This window comes from Mus caroli, chromosome 7, assembly GCF_900094665.2.
Source record: "Mus caroli chromosome 7, CAROLI_EIJ_v1.1, whole genome shotgun sequence".
Lineage (NCBI taxonomy): Eukaryota > Metazoa > Chordata > Mammalia > Rodentia > Muridae > Mus > Mus caroli.
In genome coordinates this window covers 89,097,987-89,120,295 of record NC_034576.1, presented here as the reverse complement: position 1 = coordinate 89,120,295, position 22,309 = coordinate 89,097,987, and the positions used below count along the sequence as shown (strand labels likewise).

General features: G+C 35.4%; 2 protein-coding genes across 2 annotated transcripts in view; one reads left to right on the top strand and one right to left on the bottom strand.

The window, feature by feature from the left end:
- The window catches only part of Folh1b (folate hydrolase 1B), a 259,684-nt gene that overhangs the window by 224,448 nt on the left and 12,927 nt on the right, over positions 1–22,309 (top strand). The window lies entirely within an intron of this gene.
- LOC110297454 (olfactory receptor 14C36-like) lies at positions 9,529–10,458 on the bottom strand. The gene has a single exon (XM_021166210.1). It carries the CDS (start codon positions 10,456–10,458, stop codon positions 9,529–9,531), a length of 930 nt encoding a protein of 309 aa, XP_021021869.1.

Genomic DNA, 22,309 nt, shown 5'->3' with positions numbered 1-22,309 from the left:
TCTCAAAGTTAACTGGTCTTCACAATTTCTAACAGCCTAAGTAAGGGCATGCTAGACCTTTTCTGGTTCAAAATTCCAAATTCTTACAACACACACATTCTTACAACACACCACTTCCAATATTCAACAAATTAAGACAAAAATGGAGCTGCAGGGCATAAAATGGTGGGACAGAAATTATATGATTATATTTTAATTCAAATGGAAATTAAATAATAAAATAAAAAAATCTTCAAATCTTAAAAATGAAACAAAACAAGACTATTTTAGACCTCCACTAAGTGCAGATAGAACTGGGAACATAACATATATTCTCACTGGATTTATTGTAACTTTTTCCCTATATGTTTAAATGGGGAAGTTAAATTCAAAGAAATTTTATTTCCCAGTATCCAACATTATAAGAACCAGCAATAAATGACTAATACTCATACATTCTAAAATTTTATTGGTATTAAGTTACCATGTTGTGAAATATTTTGTATTTTTAAAGATATTTAAGTGTGATTTCTAATTGACATTTTGAAATATTTTTTATAAATCTGCAAAAACTAAGAAAAGGATTGAAAGACTTAAATATGTGTTTATAAACTCATGAAACTGAAAGGTGACATTTGCATTTGAATGTAGGTATTGAAGAGAGCATGTTTATTGGCAATTTAATATTGGCAACAAAATGATCTGAGATAAGATGTGTTATTAAGGCTTTCTAGTAGAAAGGGGACAGAAAAATAATATAGCATAATTTGAGATTCAATTCATGATGTTCTCTTACCCTTTACTTTTTATGGTCTTGGTATAAGGGCCTACCTTTACAGGAGATGAAAATTTAATCAAATGTTGAATCTATAACAGCATTTATGAGGGATTTTACTTATTGTAGTTTAGGATCATTTTGTGATGGAACTGTTTTAGTTAAACCATTCTCTTGAAAGTCACACGTAACAGTTGCCCTACAGTTTTCTTACTATAGTCATGATCTTACAATATTGTATTTCAGTCTTTATTAGTTTCCCAGCTGATGAAGACAAGTTTGGAAAAATAAGCCAAAGGAAGAAATACATTTATCATGTGGGCACTCGAATTTTCAGGTTTTAGCAAGAAAAGTAATAATTAGAAGGAAAAGACGGATACTAGAGAGCAGCACTGTGGCAAAAAGAAGTAGGGAAAAATAACATTTGTGAAGATGTCATAATCTGATTATTGTGTGCAATTACTAGCAAGAAATTTCTCACAAACTGAAAAAAACCTCACGGATTCATTATCTTCCCCAAAATATATATACAGCAATGGTTTGCTGCTAAACAGCAAGCTAATTCTTAAAGGGCCAACATGTTTAGTTGAATGTCAACTTTTTTTTCTCAGTTTCTTTCTCATTAAACATAATTATTAACTCAGTATTCACTAAACATCATTGTAATATTCTGTCACCAGTCTTACCAGCTATGCAAGCTTTTTGCAAATGCTGGTATCTAATTTCATGAAACATCTCAATTTTCATGTAGGATATCTCTTTTCTTTTTTACTACCAAACACTTTAATTTTTAATATGATATCAACCTAATATTCTTTTATTATTATCTTGTAGTTCTTAAACAACAAATGAGAGCTTTTCCTATGTTCTAATTTATAGTTTGTAAGTTAGAGCTTTTGGTTTTTAGGGGGAATATATGCAGACTGAAATATCTAAGTCTACTTTTCAGTAGCCATAATTAAGTGAGTCCTAACAATAGCAATGACAATTAATAAAGTCATTTGGAACACCACTCATAGCTCCTATGTTGTGAAGAATCTCTATTCCTCTTCTGTCACCAGGGCCAAGCCTTTTGACCCATAATAAAGGGAATTCCCAGAGGAAACTATTTGGATGCCTCAAGGATGACATCATGTGTCTTCTAAGAGCATATCACTGAACTAACATTTTCCTGTAACTTGGACACTACAGGAAAAAGAAACTGAGAAAGAAGAAAGATTGTGGTNCTACCAAGTAGAGAGCCTGCATCATGGCCAGTCTTGCAAGGAAGAGATGTCTTATTCCCTTTANGTAAACAGAGAAATGTGGTCACTATGCAACTTTGCTGAAAAGGAATATTGAGAGAGTACATAAGTGATGATATTGTGTTTGTTGAAAATAACAAAGTAGAACACCCAAAGTAGNTACAGTAAGGAAGAAATTGTACATTTCATTCCTGAGTTTTCTGCACGTAATGTCGGGTTCATGCAAATAAATGCCAATAGTACTTTGTGATTTTGTAAATATTACTAAAGTGAGGCAATATTTTTCTTAAATATGCAATCTGTATGTAGGGTGAATGATTCTTTTCTGTATGTTAAAAACACAAATCTATGTTTGAGTTGATTTTTATGTTTCAGTCTTACTTTAATAAAATCTTCACTGATTTTTAATTATTTTCTGTCTTCCAATTTCTTCCTTATTTCCCTCAGCTGACATGTGTGCTATTCTGCCCTTGATAGGAAGAGCTATAGAACTTTACCAAATGATCTCATTTGGTAAAGTAATGTGGATTTTAGAAGGAGAGACATCAATTTGATTCTTTTTTTCAAGTAGCTTTTTTCTTAATAATGTGAAAACTATGCAAAATATGACTCCTAGTAGAGGCCCTCCTGAAACCATCAAACATAGGCCTCCCAGTAGTGTGACTTGCCTGCATCAGGAACCACTGATGTGTTTATAGGTAGTGGAAATCTGGGATAGAAAGACAAATGCCATGATTTGAGCATTATAAAGAGAATTGGAACTGGAGAGGAGCTGAAGAGGTATGCAACCCTATAGGTGGAAAAACAATATGCACTAACCAGTACCCCCAGAGCTCCTGTCCCTAGCTGCATAGGTAGCAGAAGATGACCTAGTTGGCCATCATTGGGAAGAGAGGCCCCTTGGTCATGCAAACTTCATATGCCCCAGTACAGGGGAACACCAGGGCCAAGAGTTGGGAGTGGGTGGGTAGGGGAGCAGGGTGGAAGGAGGGTATAGGGGACTTTCAGGATAGCATTTGAAGAAAATATCTAATTAAAAAGTGAAAAAAAAAACGGACAAGTTTTTGGCATCTTTTACAGGAAAGAATCTAAATAGGAAGTTAGATTCTGAGATTTCTTCTTTCTTTCTTTTTTTTAATTTTTCTACTTTTATTTCCTTCTTAGGTAAGAGAAGGAGGTTAAGAAAAAAATTGGGCCCGAGGGCCCTCAGGACACAGGAACTAAGGAGCTGCCTGGGACACGATTATTCCATTTTCATTCTGTGCCTTAAGCTGATCCAGTGCCACACACAGAGGTGATCCTGTTCCACATCACTCCATATCCAAATACAGCCAGGGTTGAGAGCTAGTTTCCCAAGAGTGGTGACATACCTGTGAGCAAATGTCAGACTGTCAATTCTGCTCAAAGGGATCTGCCTGGGAACCTCAGGACAAAGGAACTAAGAAGCACAATTGACATAACCTTAATGGCAGCGATGCTGGTTAATGGCCTAAGAGTGAGAGTGATGGTCCTACCATTTGCCTCCTGCACAGTTGGGAGAGTTAACATCAGCCATGCTGAAGAGTTCACCCTGGTCTTGTGCATGCAGGAGATGTAGTGGGTTGCACAATTCAGCTACCATCTAAACCTATATGCGGGACTTTGTGTTGGACAACCGTACTATCTATTCACTGATAGACCTGACCTAAACAAGTAGGATGTTCAAAACAGGAAAACAACAAGATATCTATGAGAGGAACCCATGAGGATCCTGTATTTACAGTGTAGGCAAGCCAGAAGTCTGGAATTAGACTGGATTTTAGAACAATTACAAAATTTAATAAAATCTACTCATTATATTCCCTTATTTATGTTATATAATGACTTCACTATGGAATATGTAAGACTTCTGCAGTCCTACATATAAGAATCAGTAATAAAGGAATATTTTCCTTAGTAGGAGAAGTATATGATTTTGAATATAGTTTTATTTGCTCTAGGAAAACTGTCTTATGATTGTTTTTCCGTGGAAAATGATTTGCTAATTTGTTGAATTCTTTTCTATATACCCCACATCTTCACGTTTGCAACTACACATATACAAACATTTTCTCCTCAGAACTGTTTATTGTTACTCTCTAATCTCTATACTTTATATTGATCCCAAAACTAAGAGTATATCAAGGAAGCACTATACACCAGCCACATCATTCACAGGAACTTCCAATATCGTGATCTCATCCCTTATTTTGCTGAAATGTTGTTTAACTCTTCATTCTCTTATTAATAGACATTTAAGTTTATACATCGGGTTTGTGAAACTTCTCTTGTTTTTAATTTTATAGCTGCAAAGCTCAGATTAAGGCTTTGAAGGGAAATCTTTTTGTTACTATTGGAAAGAAAAGAGTCCTTCATCCAAGTTCATTGGAATGCCCAGGTACAGCAACAATCCCTCCATTCTACCAAGTTTGGTTGATGGGTGAACATTTTGAATATAATTGGGGGTATTTGTTTCAATATTTTAGTAAGAATTAACTTTGAAAATGCTCTAACATCTGACAAAGAAATATTTGTCCTTACGAAAAAATATTGTGTTTAAAATAAAATATGATGCTGTGTTTTGAAATTAAATCTTAGGGTTTCAAAATTTATTTTTGAGCAAGCTATATGCAAGAAGCAGCAGCCAAGTATCAAAGAATAAATGTGACATTTGATATTAACTGAGTGTGATATAGAGTATTTAGTTAATTGGGGCCTGCAAAATAATCTCCTTGGGGACTGTCTAAATGCCAGAATAAAAAATTCCTTCAGAAGAGGAAAGAAAATCAACTGTAGGTCAATGAAGAAAGAAATAGAAAGATAGTATGATAATATCTCTCTTTCTCTCTCTCTGTCTCTCTGTCTCTACGTTTCTCTCTCTCTCACTCTCTCTCTCTCTCTCTCTCACACACACACATACACACACACACACACACACACACACACACACACTGGATGGAAGAAGCATACTTCAACAAGTTCTAAGAACTTTATTTATTTTTGTTTTCCTATAACTTATACATCCCAGCAAAATCATTCAAGGAGCATAAAATTTACAATGCGGCTACATTCTGTTTTAATTTTAGTGAATGATTTTATTTGTAAAATATGGTCTCCAATACCTTTACATTTTAAAAAAATTATGTATTACATGTAAAGAAAGAGCAAATCATTCCTTAGAACCTACATACATTTGAAACTAAGCAACTTGTTATAAATTAACAAATGTTTAAGCAGGCATGGTAATTTTTTCAGCAGATTCTCTTAACTGAAAGGAGACAATTTGTGTTTACAAAGAAAGAATAAGGTATCTTTGTAATTATCTTACAAAGTAATCATATAAAAATTTTAAAACAATCACAAATATAAACTTTTATTTAAAAAGTAATCATCACTATATTTAATCTTCAGGGTATATAAATACTCATTAACAATTTTTATTAAATCTTATCAGAAAGCCGAGGATAAAAATGGAAATAAGAAATTATCACCTTGATCTCTAGCCTAGCTTCAGCACACATCATGTAGGCTATTGCTATCGAGCTGCCATTGTTCTTATTCCCGAAGTTTTAAAAATCCCCAGCTCAACTATTGAGAGTGTGCCTTCCTGAAATTCAGTTTGTTTCATAAGATGTTCTACATCAGAACCATTGAGAAAAATATTGTAACAATCATCTCAAAATTCTTTCAATGGGTAGTGGTCATTGCTAACAATCTACATGTTTACTTTCTTTGCAAGAGTAGTGAATGAATCGTTGATGTGTTGTGGATAGGCCTGGAGCTAATTATATTGGAAGTTAATTCCATTATGCTAGGAGGGGCTGTGAAGAAGGAATGAGTTAGCACTCAGGTGATTTCCTATAAACCTCTTCCCACATTAATTTGTAAAAATAAAGGAGAGCTTATGACTGGGCAGATAAAGGGAAGATAGAAAGGAAGGAGGGGAGAGGGAAGAATAAGAAAATGGAAGAGGGAGAGGACTCAGAGTAGAGGAAGAAGAAGAAAAGTGGTGAGAAGCACACGGTATATATCCACATACCTATGGAACACCTGTATACAACTGACTTTTGATAAAGAAGCCAGAAATAAACACTGACAAAAAGAAAGCACCTTCAACAAATGGTGGTAGAAAAACTAAATGGCTGCAGTTAGAAGAAGAATCTAAATTGATCCACATAAATTTCCATGGCCTGTGCAGAACCGAACCTGTCTCTTATAAGCTGGGGCATTCTAGAAACCTGGCCCACTTCTGACAGGTGGTAACATTAGGGAGAAGAGGCCCTGTGCCTTGCCCATGCATGACAGTGAATCTGGCTGTGGTGGCTATTCTGTGGTGAGCCACTCATGAATGCAATAGCTCAGAGAATTGGCCGTCCTACTCTCCTGTGGTGAGGTGGCCTGGATGTGAAGGTAATGCTTTCCCTGTTCCCCATTTGCCACTAGTGGTAGTTGGGAGAGCAGCCTCACAGGGCATGGAAGCCTGATATCTAACTTTGCCCCATCACTACCTATATGACTTGGGCATCTAAGTAGAACTAGCTTTAACAGCAAAGGCACAGATGAACTAGCTTGGTAGTTATCAGAACAGGTGAGATGGCATACCTCTTAGAGGGTGCAGCACTTGAGGGAATAGACCCTGTGCATTGACTGAGCAGTACAATGGATATTACTCTGGAGTTGGGTGTGTGGTCACAGTTAAAATGGCCCTGTGGGCATGAAAGTACTAGAGCTGACTGCTTCATCTGGATGGCAGCATAGGGTAACCTAACTGGACCAGTGCTGGAGAGCTTACTCTTCTGGTGTAGAAAAGAAGAGGCAGCTCACTGACCTGCTAGGTACCAACCAGGACTAGATCCAAGGCTCTGAATTCAACCACCACTAAATCTATATCATCTGGGAATGATTATAGAAGTGCCAATCATGCTGATCCAAAGCTGTAGGATCTCCATGACCCAGGCTAACAACAGGAAAATGGGGAGCAGTCTTAGGGTGGATGCAATATTGATGGCGTCACAAAAGCCTGAGACCTGGAACCAGACTAATGACTCACTGCAATGAACATTTACAGGCAAACACGTGTGAACAAAGGGATGTAGTGTGGGACACACTGTTAGATACTATAGGTTTTGTGATGTTTGTGTGTGTGTGTGTGTGTGTGTGTGTGTGTGTGTGTGTGTGTGTTATTTAGGGTTACATTGCAAGAGGGAAGGCCAGAGATTTGAGCTAAAGGGTAGATAAGTGTGACTGGAGGGAATACTGTTAAATTCACAAAAAATAAAAGGATTTTTAAAAAGCAGCTTCTTGAAACTGAGAACTTTCTGTGTACTAAAGGAAAACATCGTTCAAATTGGCAGCCTAGACATTGGGAAAACATTTTTAACAACTCCACATCAAACAGAAGGCTAATATTCAAAATATATAAAGAACTCAAGTAACTAGATAGATATCGCAAAAAAACCCTGTTTAAATAAAAATGAATTATACTTCTAAACAGAAAATTCTTCAAAGGAGGATTCTACAATGAATGAGAAACATTTAAATATATATTCAGTATATTTCATCATTAGGGCAATACAAATCAAATCTGTGGTTGGTTGATATGGAAATTTTAGACACTATGGAATAAGTTTAGCATTTCTTCAGGAAAATGGAAATTAATTGGTGTCAAAATCCAGCTATACTATTCTGGGACAAATACCTGGTGTCACTTTACCCTACCACAGAGACAAATGCTCAACCATGCTTATGGTTGTTCTATTTATTATATTCAGAAATTTGAAACAATTTTGCAATTTCTCTACTGAAGAATGAATAAAGAAAATGTGGAACATTTACACAATGGGATATTAATCATTTGTTAAAAAAATGACTTATAGCAATCAGAGTGGTTTTGACTCTATGTCTTTTTGTTGCTTGTGGAATGCTTCTCCTGTTAACAGGCTGCATTTCCTAGCCTTGCTCTCAAGATACAGACCTTGTGTCTTTGTATCTTGTTATGCCAAGTTCAGGTGACTTGATTTGAACACTTGCTCTTTTCTTATGGGAATCTGAGAGGAGCAGTTGATTTGGAGGAGTGATGAGATTGAAACACCAGGAAAAGGGGATGGAGATTAAGTGGCAGTTGGGATATATTGTATGAAAGAATAATAAATAAAATTTAAATTATGAAATCAAGAAATGCCATAAGTATACTGATGAAACTAGAGAAATCCTGAGTTAAGAAACTCAGACCCATATAGACAAATATGGTATGTATTAACTTATTTGTAAATATTATCCTTTCTGTCAATGATAACCAATCTACAATCCACAGAACCATAGAAACTGGTTATAGAGTAACAGAGTATGTGTAGACAGATAGATGTCATTAGAAAATTGAAATAGAATAAATAGTTATGAGTGGGTGAGTTAGAACCAAAATGGAAGAATTAGTGTTGAGGTAGAGAAGAAGCAGATGAGGAAGGGAATGGAGGAAGACACAGCTCACAACAATGTCTTGTTACAAAAGTAATCGAGAAAACTAATGAAATAGAATCTTCTTAAAATATAAATACACATTAAGGCAACCCATGGGGAACTGCAAAATAATGGAAAGTCCCAATTGACCATCATCAAATAAAGCTCTCAGTACCAGGATAGATTATGTTAAGATAAATTGATAGATAAAGGGATCCCATTGTGATAACCAAAATAGCAATAAAATGACTCTTAATGAAAATCCACTATGTAATAAATTGGTGACTTGCTCAGCTCTCATCATTAAAACTTCATTTTGCAGCAGATAAGAACAATACAAATATCCACAGCCAATTGTTATGAAAAGATTGAGAGATCTTGGATCAATAATCTCTAAATGGTGGGCTGCCTATATCAAATCTTTCTCATCTGGGATCAGCAAGCATAATTCGAGAGAAAGCACAAGTAGTGTTTGAGCCAGAGATGATGGAGGACACTAAGAAAACAAACGTTTCTATTTTAACATGATCTCTGCACATGTATGCCCAGCCACATATGCAGAAGGCATGGGCATACATGGCACTAACCAAATGGCGTCCTAGAGGTGAAATGAGAAGTGAACACATGTTCCTATCTCTATTACAGAAAAAAAAAAAACCCTCTGATAAGCACTTTTAAGTGTAAATGTAGTTTCCTCCAAGGGATACTCTCTGAATAAAATAAATTATAATTAAGGGTAGGCTGCATACCGTGCAGTAGATAGCCAAAAGAAAAGAAACTCAAGGGTAATAATAGAGGTTCTTGCCACATTATTTAGTATAAAGGCTTCTTCTGTTTATTCTTGTCTTATTTTTTAGTTGGTATTATGTCTATATGGGAGGACACGGATGGGGATAAGGTTGAGTGGACAGGTGAGGAGGAAGGAAATAGGATGAGAAGAGGGAGGGGATATTATAAGCAGTATACATAATGTAAAAAACATCTCTCCAATAAATAGTATAAAAATGCTTTGGTGCACATGTGTTTATTGGTGAGCCCATATTTTTCTTTATTTTATTAAACTATGAAAAATCTGATTATTACTTTCTTCACAGCCTTCTTTATCTGTTTGTTTCTAAGACTATAGATAATAGGGTTTAAGAATGGAGGAATAATGGTATAAAATACAGAAAGAGTCATATCCTCAACTATTTCTGAGATTGTTGGCGGTTTGAAATATACATAGGCACCAGAACTAAGAAACACAGACACCACAATAATGTGAGGGACACAGGTGGAAAAGGCTTTTCCTCTCTCTCCTTTGACAGGAACCTTCAAGACAGTTGATAATATGCGAACATATGATATAGTAATGAAGGTAAAGCAGCTACCACCTAGACCAATGGCAGTCAGAAAAAGTAAAAGTTTGTTGTTAAAGGTGTCAGTGCAAGAAAGCCTCAGCAAAGAGGGGATATCACAGAAGAACTGAGAGACTACGTTAGAGTGACAAAAGGACAGCTGGAAAGTTTTGGAAGTGTGCACACTTGCAAGGATAAGAGAGGAAAGTAGGGAAGCCAGTGTCATCTGAACACAGAATTGATGGTTCATAATTATAGGGTAGAGGAGAGGCTTACAGATAGCCACATAGCGGTCCTGGGCCATGATGGTGAGAAACTGAATCTCTACACATGCAGAAAAGAAAACCAAAAAGATCTGTGCTGCACACCCAGCCAGAGAAATGTTCCTGTTATCAGTGAGAGAGTTGATACAAGCATTGGGCGCAGTAACAGATACATACCCCATGTCTAAAATGGACAGATTCCTGAGGAAGAAGTACATGGGTGTATTCAGGGTATGGTCAACTGTAGTAGCAATGATGATGATAAAATTCCCCAACAGGCTGCCCATGTACACCACCAAGAACAGCACACTGAGTAGGACCCTGACCTCCCAAGTCTCAGCAAAAACTTCCAGGAGGAACTCAGGCACCAGGGTGGAATTGGCCATAGTCTCAAAGTAAAGGCTTACCTGAAAGAAAAAAAAAAACTGAGAATAACTTAACTTATTTAATATATCACTAGCATTTCTCTTGAAAGTGTTTATTTTTGTTTTCTAAAACTGCCTTTATGTGCAATATTTTAAAAAAATTCTTAGTTTTCTGCTGAAAGGCTTGTATATTGGAAATGGAATTTTAAAAAATTGGTTTAAAGAGAAAGAACATTCTTTTTATTAGTATTTATAAGAGTCCTTTTGTATACTTAACATATTAAGCATTATTAATCTCTTTAAAAAGAAACTATATATTATTTAAAATAGCCAGAAGCTGGAAAGAACCCAGATGTCCCTCAACAGAAGAATGGATACAGAAAATGTGATACATTTACACAATGGAGTAGTACTCAGCTATTAAAAAGAATGAATTTATGAAATTCTTGGACAAATGGATGTATCTGGAAAATATCATCCTTAGTGAGGTAAGCCAATCACAAAAGAATTCATATGATATGCACTCACTGATAAGTGGTTATTAGCCCAGAAACATAGAACACCCAAGATACAATTTGCAAAATACAAGAAAATCAAGAAGAGAGAAGACCAATGGGTCGATACTTCATTCCTCCTTAGAATAGGGAACAAAATACCCGTGAAAGGAGTTACAGAGACAAAGTTTGGAGCTAAGACGAAAGGATGGACTATACAGAGACTAACCCACCAAACCCAGACACTATTGCATATGTCAGCAAGATTTTGATGAAGGGACCCTGGTATAGCTGTCTTGTATGAGGCTATGCCAGTGACTGGCAAATACTGTGGATGCTCACAGTCATCTATAAGATGGAACACAGGGCCCCCAGTGGAGAAGCTAGAGAAAGCACCCAAGGAGCTGAAGTGGTCTGCAACACTATAGGTGGAACAACAATATGAACTAACCAATATCATCAGAGCTCATGTCTCTAGCTACATATGTAGCAGAAGATGGCCTAGTCAACCATCACTGGGAAGAGAGGTCCCTTGGTATTACAAACTTTATATGCCCCAGTACAGGAGAATGCCAGGGCCAAGAAGTGGGAGTGGGTGGGTAGATAAATAGGGAGGAGGCAGGATATAGGGAACTTTTGGAATAGCATTTGAAATGTGTATAAAGAAAATATCTAACTAAAGAAAAGAGAGAAACTATATTATTTTCATATATTAAATAGATACTGCTAGTGAGATAAAATATCAAATTATACTAAGGAAAGTTTTCATGAATCATCCACCAGCCAAAAATAAATCTTTACAACCATTGGGAAAGGCACTAGAGAACTCAGTGGTTAGGGACATTTACTGGTCATGCAGAGGAAGTGGGTTCAGATTCCAGCATGCACAAAGCGAACTAGGGACACTGCAAAAACATTGTATGCACAAATCCATGCCATCAAAATATCCATATATGTGTGTTAGGAGTGTGTGTGTGTGTGTGTGTGTGTGTGTGTGTGTGTGTGTGTGTGAAATATTAATGAAAAAAAGGGATTATCCAATTGAAAGACAGCAATGAGGGTATATGGGACAGTTTGGAGGTAGGATAGGGAATCTAGAAAGAATGTACTTTAATTATAATTTCAAAAATTTAAACAAATAGATAAATCTTTTAAAACGTTGTGAAAGCAGGTTTATATAAGTTTATACAAAAATATGTATCTACTTTATGTGTTATATATATATATATATATATACATAAATATATCCTATGATATACATTTAAAATATAAATAATGAATATGTTTACATAATGTACACTATTTGCAACTATGGAATAAAGAAAAGGAAAGTGTAAATAAGAAGTGTTATTCATGTGGCACAGAATCACAATGATTAGATTTTATAATGGATGTATGACCCTGTAGTGTACCATACTCCATTATATTGTTGTCACACTTAAAATGAAACTTCAGTAGTATAGTAAGATTTTTCTGAAATTGCTTTCCTCTTAAAGTAATAGACTTTGTCTTCACACATTCTCTTAAGGAAATTACTGGTTATATCTCAGGTGAAAATTATGATCTCTATTTTTTCCTAAATATTTCGTACTTGTAGATAGAATTCCTTCAACTTTAGCAAGGGGTTACTGGAGATTTCCCTGTAAATAAGAGAAGGTCAAGGAAACAACCATGGTCTCAGTACACTTACCTAGGCATTGTTCTTCACTCAAAAATAAGAAAGAAACTCTATGTTGTTCACTTTAAAAAACTCAAAATCTTACAGATACTTCAGTCAAGTATTCTTATCTATAACTGTATACGTCTTCATTTTAGCAAAATACCAGTCTTGCATTTTAAAAAGTCACTAGTCTTCTTCTCTTTTATCTAAGTCATTGGAACCCTCCTGAGTACAAAGACTCTTAGAACACAGCCCTTAATTGGAAAAAATGCCCAGATGTAATTTAGATAGGTAACAGTTTCCATAGAACTGGCAAGAATGGACCCAATTAAAATTCAGCATTAGAAACAGGCTGAAGGACCAGCCATTGTGTCACCTGAGTCACCTGAAAGTGCAGAGATAAAAATGGAGGTAATGAACACCACATGAAATAAACAGAAAATCCCCATCATTTGAAGTATAATGTCTCTTACTTATATGGAGCTCAGGACAAAATCATCTGTAGTTTTCACAACCCAAATAAAGCCAATATTCAATTTCTCATTCTCTCTTCCCTTCAAGATGATATGATAATCCATGACACATCCAGAAAGAACACAACAGTTACTACCGTCTTTAAAAACAAAGGAAAAGGGAAGAAAAGAAAAATGAAGAAAAATAAGTAAAATTTTATTCTAAAGGATTGAAATAAAGATGCAAAACTTTGAGTATCCATTAACTATCACAACATAGACACAGATACCAACATGGTCTCTTAGATACCCACATTAAATCCAAATGTCCATTCAGTTTCTGGAGTTTATAAAAAACATTTTCAGTCTTTCACTTCCTTTTCTTTTTTTTTTTTTTTTTTTTTTTTTNNTTTTTNGAGACAGGGTTTCTCTGTGTAGCCCTGGCTGTCCTGGCACTCACTTTGTAGACCAGGCTGGCCTCGAACTCAGAAATCCGCCTGCCTCTGCCTCCCGAGTGCTGGGACTAAAGGCGTGCGCCACCACGCCCGGCCCACTTCCTTTTCTTAGTTTTGCAGATTTATGCAAAAGAAACAAAAGAAAACTTATGTCAAATGTAAATTAGAAATTGCATTCAAATATTTCTAAAAATACAAAATATTTCACAAGAACGTACATCCATCTTTTAATGGACATCGGAGGATCCATCACAATTTGGATTCACTGGGTTCAAACATGGGGAAACTGGTGATGGACTTAGTAGTTGGCTAAGTCTCTTGAATAGGTTAATGAATAGACTTTATGGAAGACTGCAGAACTTATACTGACACAGAAAGGAATTATTGGAGAATTCTGTGAAATTCATATCTAAGAGCTATGAAAGGAATGAAGCAGTTTTTCCATAATAATCTCATAGTAGGTAAATGCATCCCTATCACAAGGACCACAGGCATGAAGCAAAGCTATGGAAGGAGTTCTATCTTTTACTATAATCTAGTAAGAGCTGTTTTCCAGAATTCTGAGAATTGTATAAACAATTAAATTTTTATTCTATGCCTAAACCTTTAGTTACTAATTGAGAAGTTTGTTCTATGAACTTCATGCCATTCTTGGACCCCACTGTAGGGATATGCCAAGTGAGGAGACCAGTTGCTGATGAAGTTTACAAGGTACAATTTGAGGAATTTATTCAAGGTTGTAACTACTTCCACACACCTGGAAAATATTTGAAAAGACTATCAAATATTCACATCCTTCCTTGGAAGGCTGCACCTCAGTAAGTGTAGTTTCTTCAAATTCTCTGTAGTGTTATTCTCCCTTTCAGATCCTGGCATGGGTAAGGGCTCTGTTTTGGCTGAACTTGAGCATAAAGCTGTCATCTGACTGAGATACCACTTGCCAGCTTGTGCAGTCTAGGTGTTTCATACTATGGCTAGATCTGAGAAAATCAGAAAGTTTTGTGAGAGCCTATCTGAAGAGATAATATAGCAGGCAATATTCTAATTTTTCCCTAGGATAAGGGTTTCTGATTCTTCTGGAGCAATAGGCAGTGATTGATCAGCTGGAATCAATGGGAGCAGGAACATCTCAGGAAGTAGACTCCTTGAAGCCCTGTGATCACTGCATTCTTCCCTAATGTCTGTACTTCTGAGAGCTCAGGTACTTTGAAGTCTTTTTCTTAGGATTTCACTGCAGTCTCCAGAAATTTGTGGGTTATAAACCAGAGAAGTGTACTTGTACTCAGACTTAAGCCAATAAAAGTTCTTTTTTAGTCATTCAGAGACTATACTGGGCATTCTGAATCTCAGTGTAGACCTTAGCCATTTTGAGGGTGAATTTTAATCACAAATACCATATTCTGGATGAACATAATTTAGATAACAAGAACAGTTGGCCAGAAGCAGAATAACAGAAGGCTAAATAAAATGTTAGTATACTTATAGACTTTCCCAGAACTATGAATTTGGATATTAGGTATTTGGTTTTTGTATTGGCAAGTGGTGGTGCCTACATGGAGTGTTTCATGGCCTGATTGTTATTTACATCATGGAGGCAGTTATGCTAAAGTCTAGAATCCTGCTACAATACAATGGTCATATAAACACAAAATATATTTAGCCTGTCTATAAAACACCCAATGTCAGCTGGGCGTGGTGGCGCACGCCTTTAATCCCAGCACTCGGGAGGCAGAGGCAGGCGGATTTCTGAGTTCGAGGCCAGCCTGGTCTACAAAGTGAGTGCCAGGACAGCCAGGGCTACACAGAGAAACCCTGTCTCGAAAAACCAAAAAAAAAAAAAAAAAAAAAAAAACACCCAATGTCAACAATTTTAACTTAATCGAAAGCCTAGAAAATCTCTTCTGAAACTCAAAACACAATTATGAATACTTGTAAATTAAAAATATCAATAAACTATCCATCAGAATAACCATTCACATTCTAAGAGCAGAAATGGGAAATTCACAATGATAGACAAGACAAAATAAAACTCAAAACCCAAAAAGGGAAAACTCTATATTATTCAACTCCATGTCTAGTTCTGGAGCAATTCTGTGACATCATTAGACCTCTATGAGGCTTAGAGGTTCCAGGACTCCACATCTAATGTTTGTAGCAAATATGATTTCTCTTAGGGTGGTGTCACTCTGTAGCTACAGGATTCTTAGGCAAACATTTCACCGTGTTCTCATATCCATTGTCCTAGAATCTCCACTGTAACTTGGGCTTTATTTTCACAGCTTCCTACAAAGACCTCCCTAGGCTATGATAAAGGAATATAATCCTGACACTCCTGCCTGATCTCATTGATATTCTTGATTTCTTCGGTCCAAAACTCTGATATTTTGCATGCCTGTAAATTAAGCATTGAATGGGTGATACATTGGACTTATTCTTTCAAGTAGAGATATAATAAATTGGTGTTATCTACCATAGATAAAGTAGCTTCTGAGTGCCTTAGTAATAAAACCTGGGTAATTGGAACCAGAAAAAAACTCCCAAAGAGGCTGTTTTGAGCAGGGAATCTCTTAGTTGCATCCTCAGCTCCATCACTCACATTTAAACCGGAATAGTTGTAAAATACAAGTATTGATAAATAGAAACTGGTTTTCAAGGTACTTTTTCTATTGCATTAGTGCAAAGTATGTAATTTCTAATTAGTTTTGATAATTTTTAATAACAACAGATGATTTCTCTGTATTCACTATTCTACAACTTTCACATTACACTTGATCTTTTTTTTCAGAAGCTGCAAAAGTTTTATTTTTTAAATTTCTATCCCCATTATAAACCTCAGTCTACAGGGTGATAAATAACCATGCCCAGCCTTAATTTTATACTGTACTAAAATTTTCTCCATCAAACAACTTAGTCCATTTCTTCGAGTTCAATCCCACTCACGTGTACACATGGACACAGCCAAATTAACACCTATTCCACAAAAAAATTTGCTGCTAAATTTCCACATCAAATGTCTGTGTTTCTTCTAAAACCTCTTGAGATAAACATCTACTTTTGACATTTTCTCCTAGTTAACTGGTCTTCTCAATTTCTAACAGGTATAAGTACCGCATGCTAGACCTTTTTTGGTTCAAAATTACAAACTCTCCCACATTCTTACAACAGACCACTTCCAATTTTCAACAAATGAACACAAAATAGAGCTGCAGGGCATAAAAGGGAGGGACAGAAATGATATGATTATATTGTAGTTCAAATGGACACTAAATAATAAAATAAAATAAAACCTTCAAAATATTAGAATTGAAACAAAACAAGATGAATTCAGACCTCCCTTAAGTGCAGAAAGAACTGAGAACATAACATATAGTCTCATTGGATTTATTGTAACTTATATCCTATATGTTTAAATGGGGAGGTTAGATTCAAAGAAATTTTATTTCCCAGTATCTAACAATATAAGAACCAGCAATAAAGGATTAATACTCATACATTCTAAATTTTTATTGGTATTAAATTCCCATATTGTGAAATATTTTGTATTTTTAAAGATATTTAAGTGTGATTTCTAATTGACATTTTGAAATAATTTTTATAAATCTGCAAAAACTAAGGATTGAAAGATTAAACGTGTTTATAAACTCATGAAACTAAAAGTTGGCATTTGGATTTGAATTTAGGTATTGAAGAGAGCATTTTGATTGGCAATTTAACATTAGGAAAAAAATGATCTGAAATAATATGTGTTATTAATGCTTTCTAGTAGAAAGGGGACAGAAAAATAAAATAGGATAATTTGAGATTCAATTTATGATGTTCTCTTACCCTTTGCTTTTTATGGTCTTGGGCTAGGGGCCTACCTTTACAGGAGGTGAATATTTAATCAAATGTTGAATCTATAACAGCATTTATGAGGGTTTTTATTTATTGTAGTTTGGGATAATTTTGTGATGAAACTGTTTTAACTAATACATTCTCTTGAAAGTCACATGTTTACAATTACCCTCCAGTTTTCTTACTATATTCATGATCTCACAATATTGATTTTCAGTCTTTATTAGTTTTCCAGCTAATGAAGACATGTTCAGAAAAATAAGCCAGAGGGAGAAATACATTCATCATTTGTGCACTCAAATATGTAGGTTTTAGCAAGAAAAATAATAATTAGAAGAAAAAGACAGAATACTAGAGAGCAGCACTGTGGCAAAAAGAAGTAGGGAAAAATAACATTTGTGAAGATGTCATAATCTGATTATTGTATGTGATTAATAGCAAGTAATTTCTCACAAACTGAAAAAAAACCTCATGGATTCATTATCTTTCCCCCAAATATATACAGCAATTGTTTGCTGCTAAACGGCAAAAATAATTCTTAAAGGATCAACATGCTTAGTTGAATGTCAAAATTTTCTCTCAGTTTCTTTCTCATTAAACATGATTATCAACTCAGTATTCACTAAACATCATTGTAATATTCTGACACCAGTCTTACCAGCTGTGCAAGCTTTTTGCACATGCTGGTATCTACTTTCATGAAACCACCCAGACTATTTTCATGTAGGATATCTCTTTTCTTTTTTACTACCAAACACTTTAATTTTTAATATGACATCAACCTAGTATTCTTTTATTATTATCTTGTAGTTCTTGGAGAACAAATAAAGCTTTTCCTATGTTCTAATTTATAGTTTGTAAGTTAGAGCTTTTGGTTTTTAGGGGGAAAATATGCAGACTGAAATATTTAAGTCTACTTTTCAGTAGCCATAATAAAGAGAGTCCTGACAATAGCAATGACAATTAGTAAAGTCATTTGGAACACGACTTATAGTTCCTATGCTGTGAAGAATCTCTATTCCTCTTCTGTCACCAGGCCCAAGCCTTTTGACCCATAACAAAGGGAATTCCCAGAGGAAACTATTTGGATGCCTCAAGGATGACATCATGTGTCTTCTAAGAGCATATCTCTGAACTAACATTTTCCTGTAACTTGAACAATACAGGAAAAAGAAACTGAGAAAGAAGAAAGATTGTGGTGCTACCAAGTAGAGAGCCTGCATCATGGCCAGTCTTGCAAGGAAGAGATGTTTTATTCCCTTTAAGTTAATGGAGAAGTGTGGTCACTATGCAACTTTGCTGAAAAGGAATATTGAGAGAGTACATAAGTAATAATATTATGTTTGTTGAAAATAACAAAGTAGAACACCCAAAGTAATTACAGTAAGGGAGAAATTGTACATTTCATTCCTCAGTTTTCTGCATGTAATGTCGGGTTCATGCAAATAACTGCCAATAGGACTTTGTGATTTTGAAGATGTTATTATAGTGAGGCAATATTTTTCTTAAATATGCATTCTGTATGTAGGGTGAATGACTCTTTTCTGTATGTTAAAAACACAAATCTATGTTTGAGTTGATTTTTATGTTTCAGTCTTACTTTAATAAAATCTTCACTGATTTTTAATTCTTTTTCGGTCTTCCAATTTCTTCCTTATTTCCTTCAGCTGACATGTGTGCTGTTCTGTCCTTGATAGGGAGAGCTATAGAACAATGATGTCATTTGGTATAGTAATGTGGATTTTAGAAGAAGAGACATCAACTCGATTCTTTTTTTCAAGTAGTTTTTTTTCTTAATAATGTGTAAACTATTAAGTGTGTAAAAATCTGACTCCTAGTAGAGTCCCTCCTGACACCATCAAGCATAGGCCTCCCAGGAGTGTGACTCATCTGCATCAGGAACCACTATGATGTGTTTGTATGTTGTTGAAAGCTGGGATAGAAATTGAAGTGGGAAAATTTGAGCATTATAAAGAGAATTGGAACTGGAGAGGAACTGAAGAGGTCTGCAACCCTAAAGGTGGAACAACAATATGAACTAACCAGTACCCAAAGAGCCGGTGTCTCTAGCTACATAGGTAGCAGAAGATGACCTAGTTGACCATCATTAGCAAGAGAGGTCCGTTGGTCATGTAAACTTCATATGCCCCAGTACAGGGGAACACCAGGGCAAGAGTTGGGAGTGGATGGGTAGGGGAGCAGGGCGGAGGGAGAGTATAGGGGACTTTCAGGATAGCATTTGAAATGTACATGAAGAAAATATCTAATAAAAAATTGAAAAAAATGAGAAGTTTTTGTCATCTTTTATAGGAAAGAAACTAAATAGGAAGTTAGATTCTGAGATTTCTTCTTTCTTTCTTTCTTTTTTTTTCTACTTTATTCCTCCTTAGGTGAGATAAGGAGGTTAAAAAAAAAATGGGGCCTGAGGGCCTGAGGGACACAGGAACTAAGGAGCAGTCTGGGACAGGATTTTCCATTTTCATTCTGTGCCTTCAGTTGATGGACAGCCACAAAACTCAGAGGTGATCCTGTGCCACATCACTCTATATCCAAATACTGCCAGGGGAGAGAGCTAGTTTCCCAAGAGTGCTGACACACCTGTGAACATATGTAAGACTGCCAATTCTGCTCAAAGGGACCTGCCTGGGAGCCTCAGGACAAAGGAACTGAGAAGCACAGTTCACATGACCTTAATGACAGGGGTGCTGGTTACTGGCCTAAGAGTGAGAGTGATGGTCCTACCCTTTGCCACCTGCACAGTTGAGAGAGCTAGCAGCAGCTATGTTGAAGAGTTCACCCTGGTCTTTTGGATGCAGGAGATGTAGTGGGCTACACAATGCAGCTACCATCTAAACCTATATCCAGGGCTTTGTGTTGGCCAACCCTACCATTTATCTCATCTATGTACTGCTAGACCTGACCTAAACAAGTAGGATGTTAAAAAAACAGGAAAACAACAGGATATCTATGAGAGGTCTCCATGAGGNTCCAGTATTGATGGTGTAGGCAAGGCAGAAGACTGGAATGAGATCACTGACTCAGCACCACTACCATTTGCAAGTAAAGATGTGGGCAATTGAAGGATATGTTGTGGAACTAACTGTGCCCCTTTAAAGCTTCTTTGACAATATGGTTTTAAGTGTTGTTTATTGATTGAATGANTGGTTGATTTACCTTTGTAGAGTGAGGTTGTAGGGGCAACGGGTAGATAAAGGAAAGCAAGATGAGTGAAATGTGTTGCTAGGTAAATCACATGGTATCAGTCAGTGTGACTTTTTAGCATAAAACAAAGATGCTGATAACAATTGACAATAAAAAAATCACTTAGGAATTCAGCTGTTTCTAAGGCACAAATATTAGTATTATTATTAAAGACTGATATTTTGAAAATATATTCACACTTAACAATTAGTTCAAGTTCTTTCTTATAATGTCTTTTCTTGAATTACAAGTTTTGCTTAACCTCTCAACTCTTCTTGAAGGAACGCAAAGCCTGAAAAGACATTTTTTGTTGTTGCTACAGAACTTGGAAACAGCTTCAGCACATTTTAGGAATATATTTTTTAATAGATTCATGTAGGGGGTAAATAATGTCACCAACATATTAATATTACCTGGCCTTTTCAATAAGTCTAAAGTTTTTTCCCCCAAAATTCTTCTCTACATTAACAATCATACTGGAGAATAACAACATGGAACCAAGTATGTGCATATACACTTTCAATGGAATTTTGTAATTAAAACCTCCAGAAATAAGAAGATACAGACAGAAAATGAGGTATATACTCTGTATTTACTAAAAGAGTTCATAATTTTAAATTATATATATACATAATTAAATTATACATAATTCATATATACATGAATTATATATGAATTTTATGTGTATAATATTCATATATAACATATTGAGTATACATATAATATTCACATATATATATATATATATATATACACATATATACATATGAATACTATGACCTTGGTTTATCCAGCCTATCAGATTGTTGCAGTCAGGACTTCAGTAAAGATCTGAACTTTCTCAGCACATAGAGACTCAACAACAAATGATGCCAACTGGAATTCTTTTGATTTAACCATTTTCCAATATCATTTTTGGTCCCCAAACAGGATTCTTTCCCCTATTTCAGCAGGAAGCAATTATGGGAAGACAATGATTTGCTAATTAGTTTTATTATTTTTTGTATACACCACATCTTCACACTTGCATCTACACATATACAAATAATTTCTTTTCAGAATATTTTATTGTAACTATCTAATCCCTATGCTTTTTATTGATACCAAAACTAAGAATATACCAAGAAAGCACCAATTAGCAGCCACATAATTCACAACTTCCAACACAGATATCTCATCTCTTATTTTGTTGAAATGTAGTGTAATGCTTCATTTTCTTATTAACGAGTATTTAAGTTTATATATCAGATTTGTAAGTACTCACTTATTTATAATTTGTATACCTGCAAAGACCAGATGAAGGCTTTGAAAGCAATTCTCTTTATGACAGCTTGAAAGAAAAGAGTACTTCACCTGACTTTGTAGGGATGCCCAGGTACAGCAACAACCCAGCCATTCTACCAAGTTTGGTCACTGGGTGAATGGTTTGAATATAAATTGGTATAATTGCTTAAAATTTTTAGTAAGAAGTAACTTTCAAAATTAACATCTGACAAAGAAATGTTTGTCTCTACAATGAAATATTGTGCTTCCAATAAAATATAATCCTGTTTTATTTTTTAATTATATCTGAGGGTTTCAAAATGGTGCTGGCACAACTGGTGGTTATCATGTAGAAGAATGCGAATTGATCCATTCCTATCTCCTTGTACTAAGGTCAAATCTAAGCGGATTAAGGAACTCCACATAAANCCAGAGACACTGAAACTTATAGAGGAGATAGTAGGGAAAAGCTTCGAATATATGGGTACAGGGGGAAAATTCCTGAATAGAACA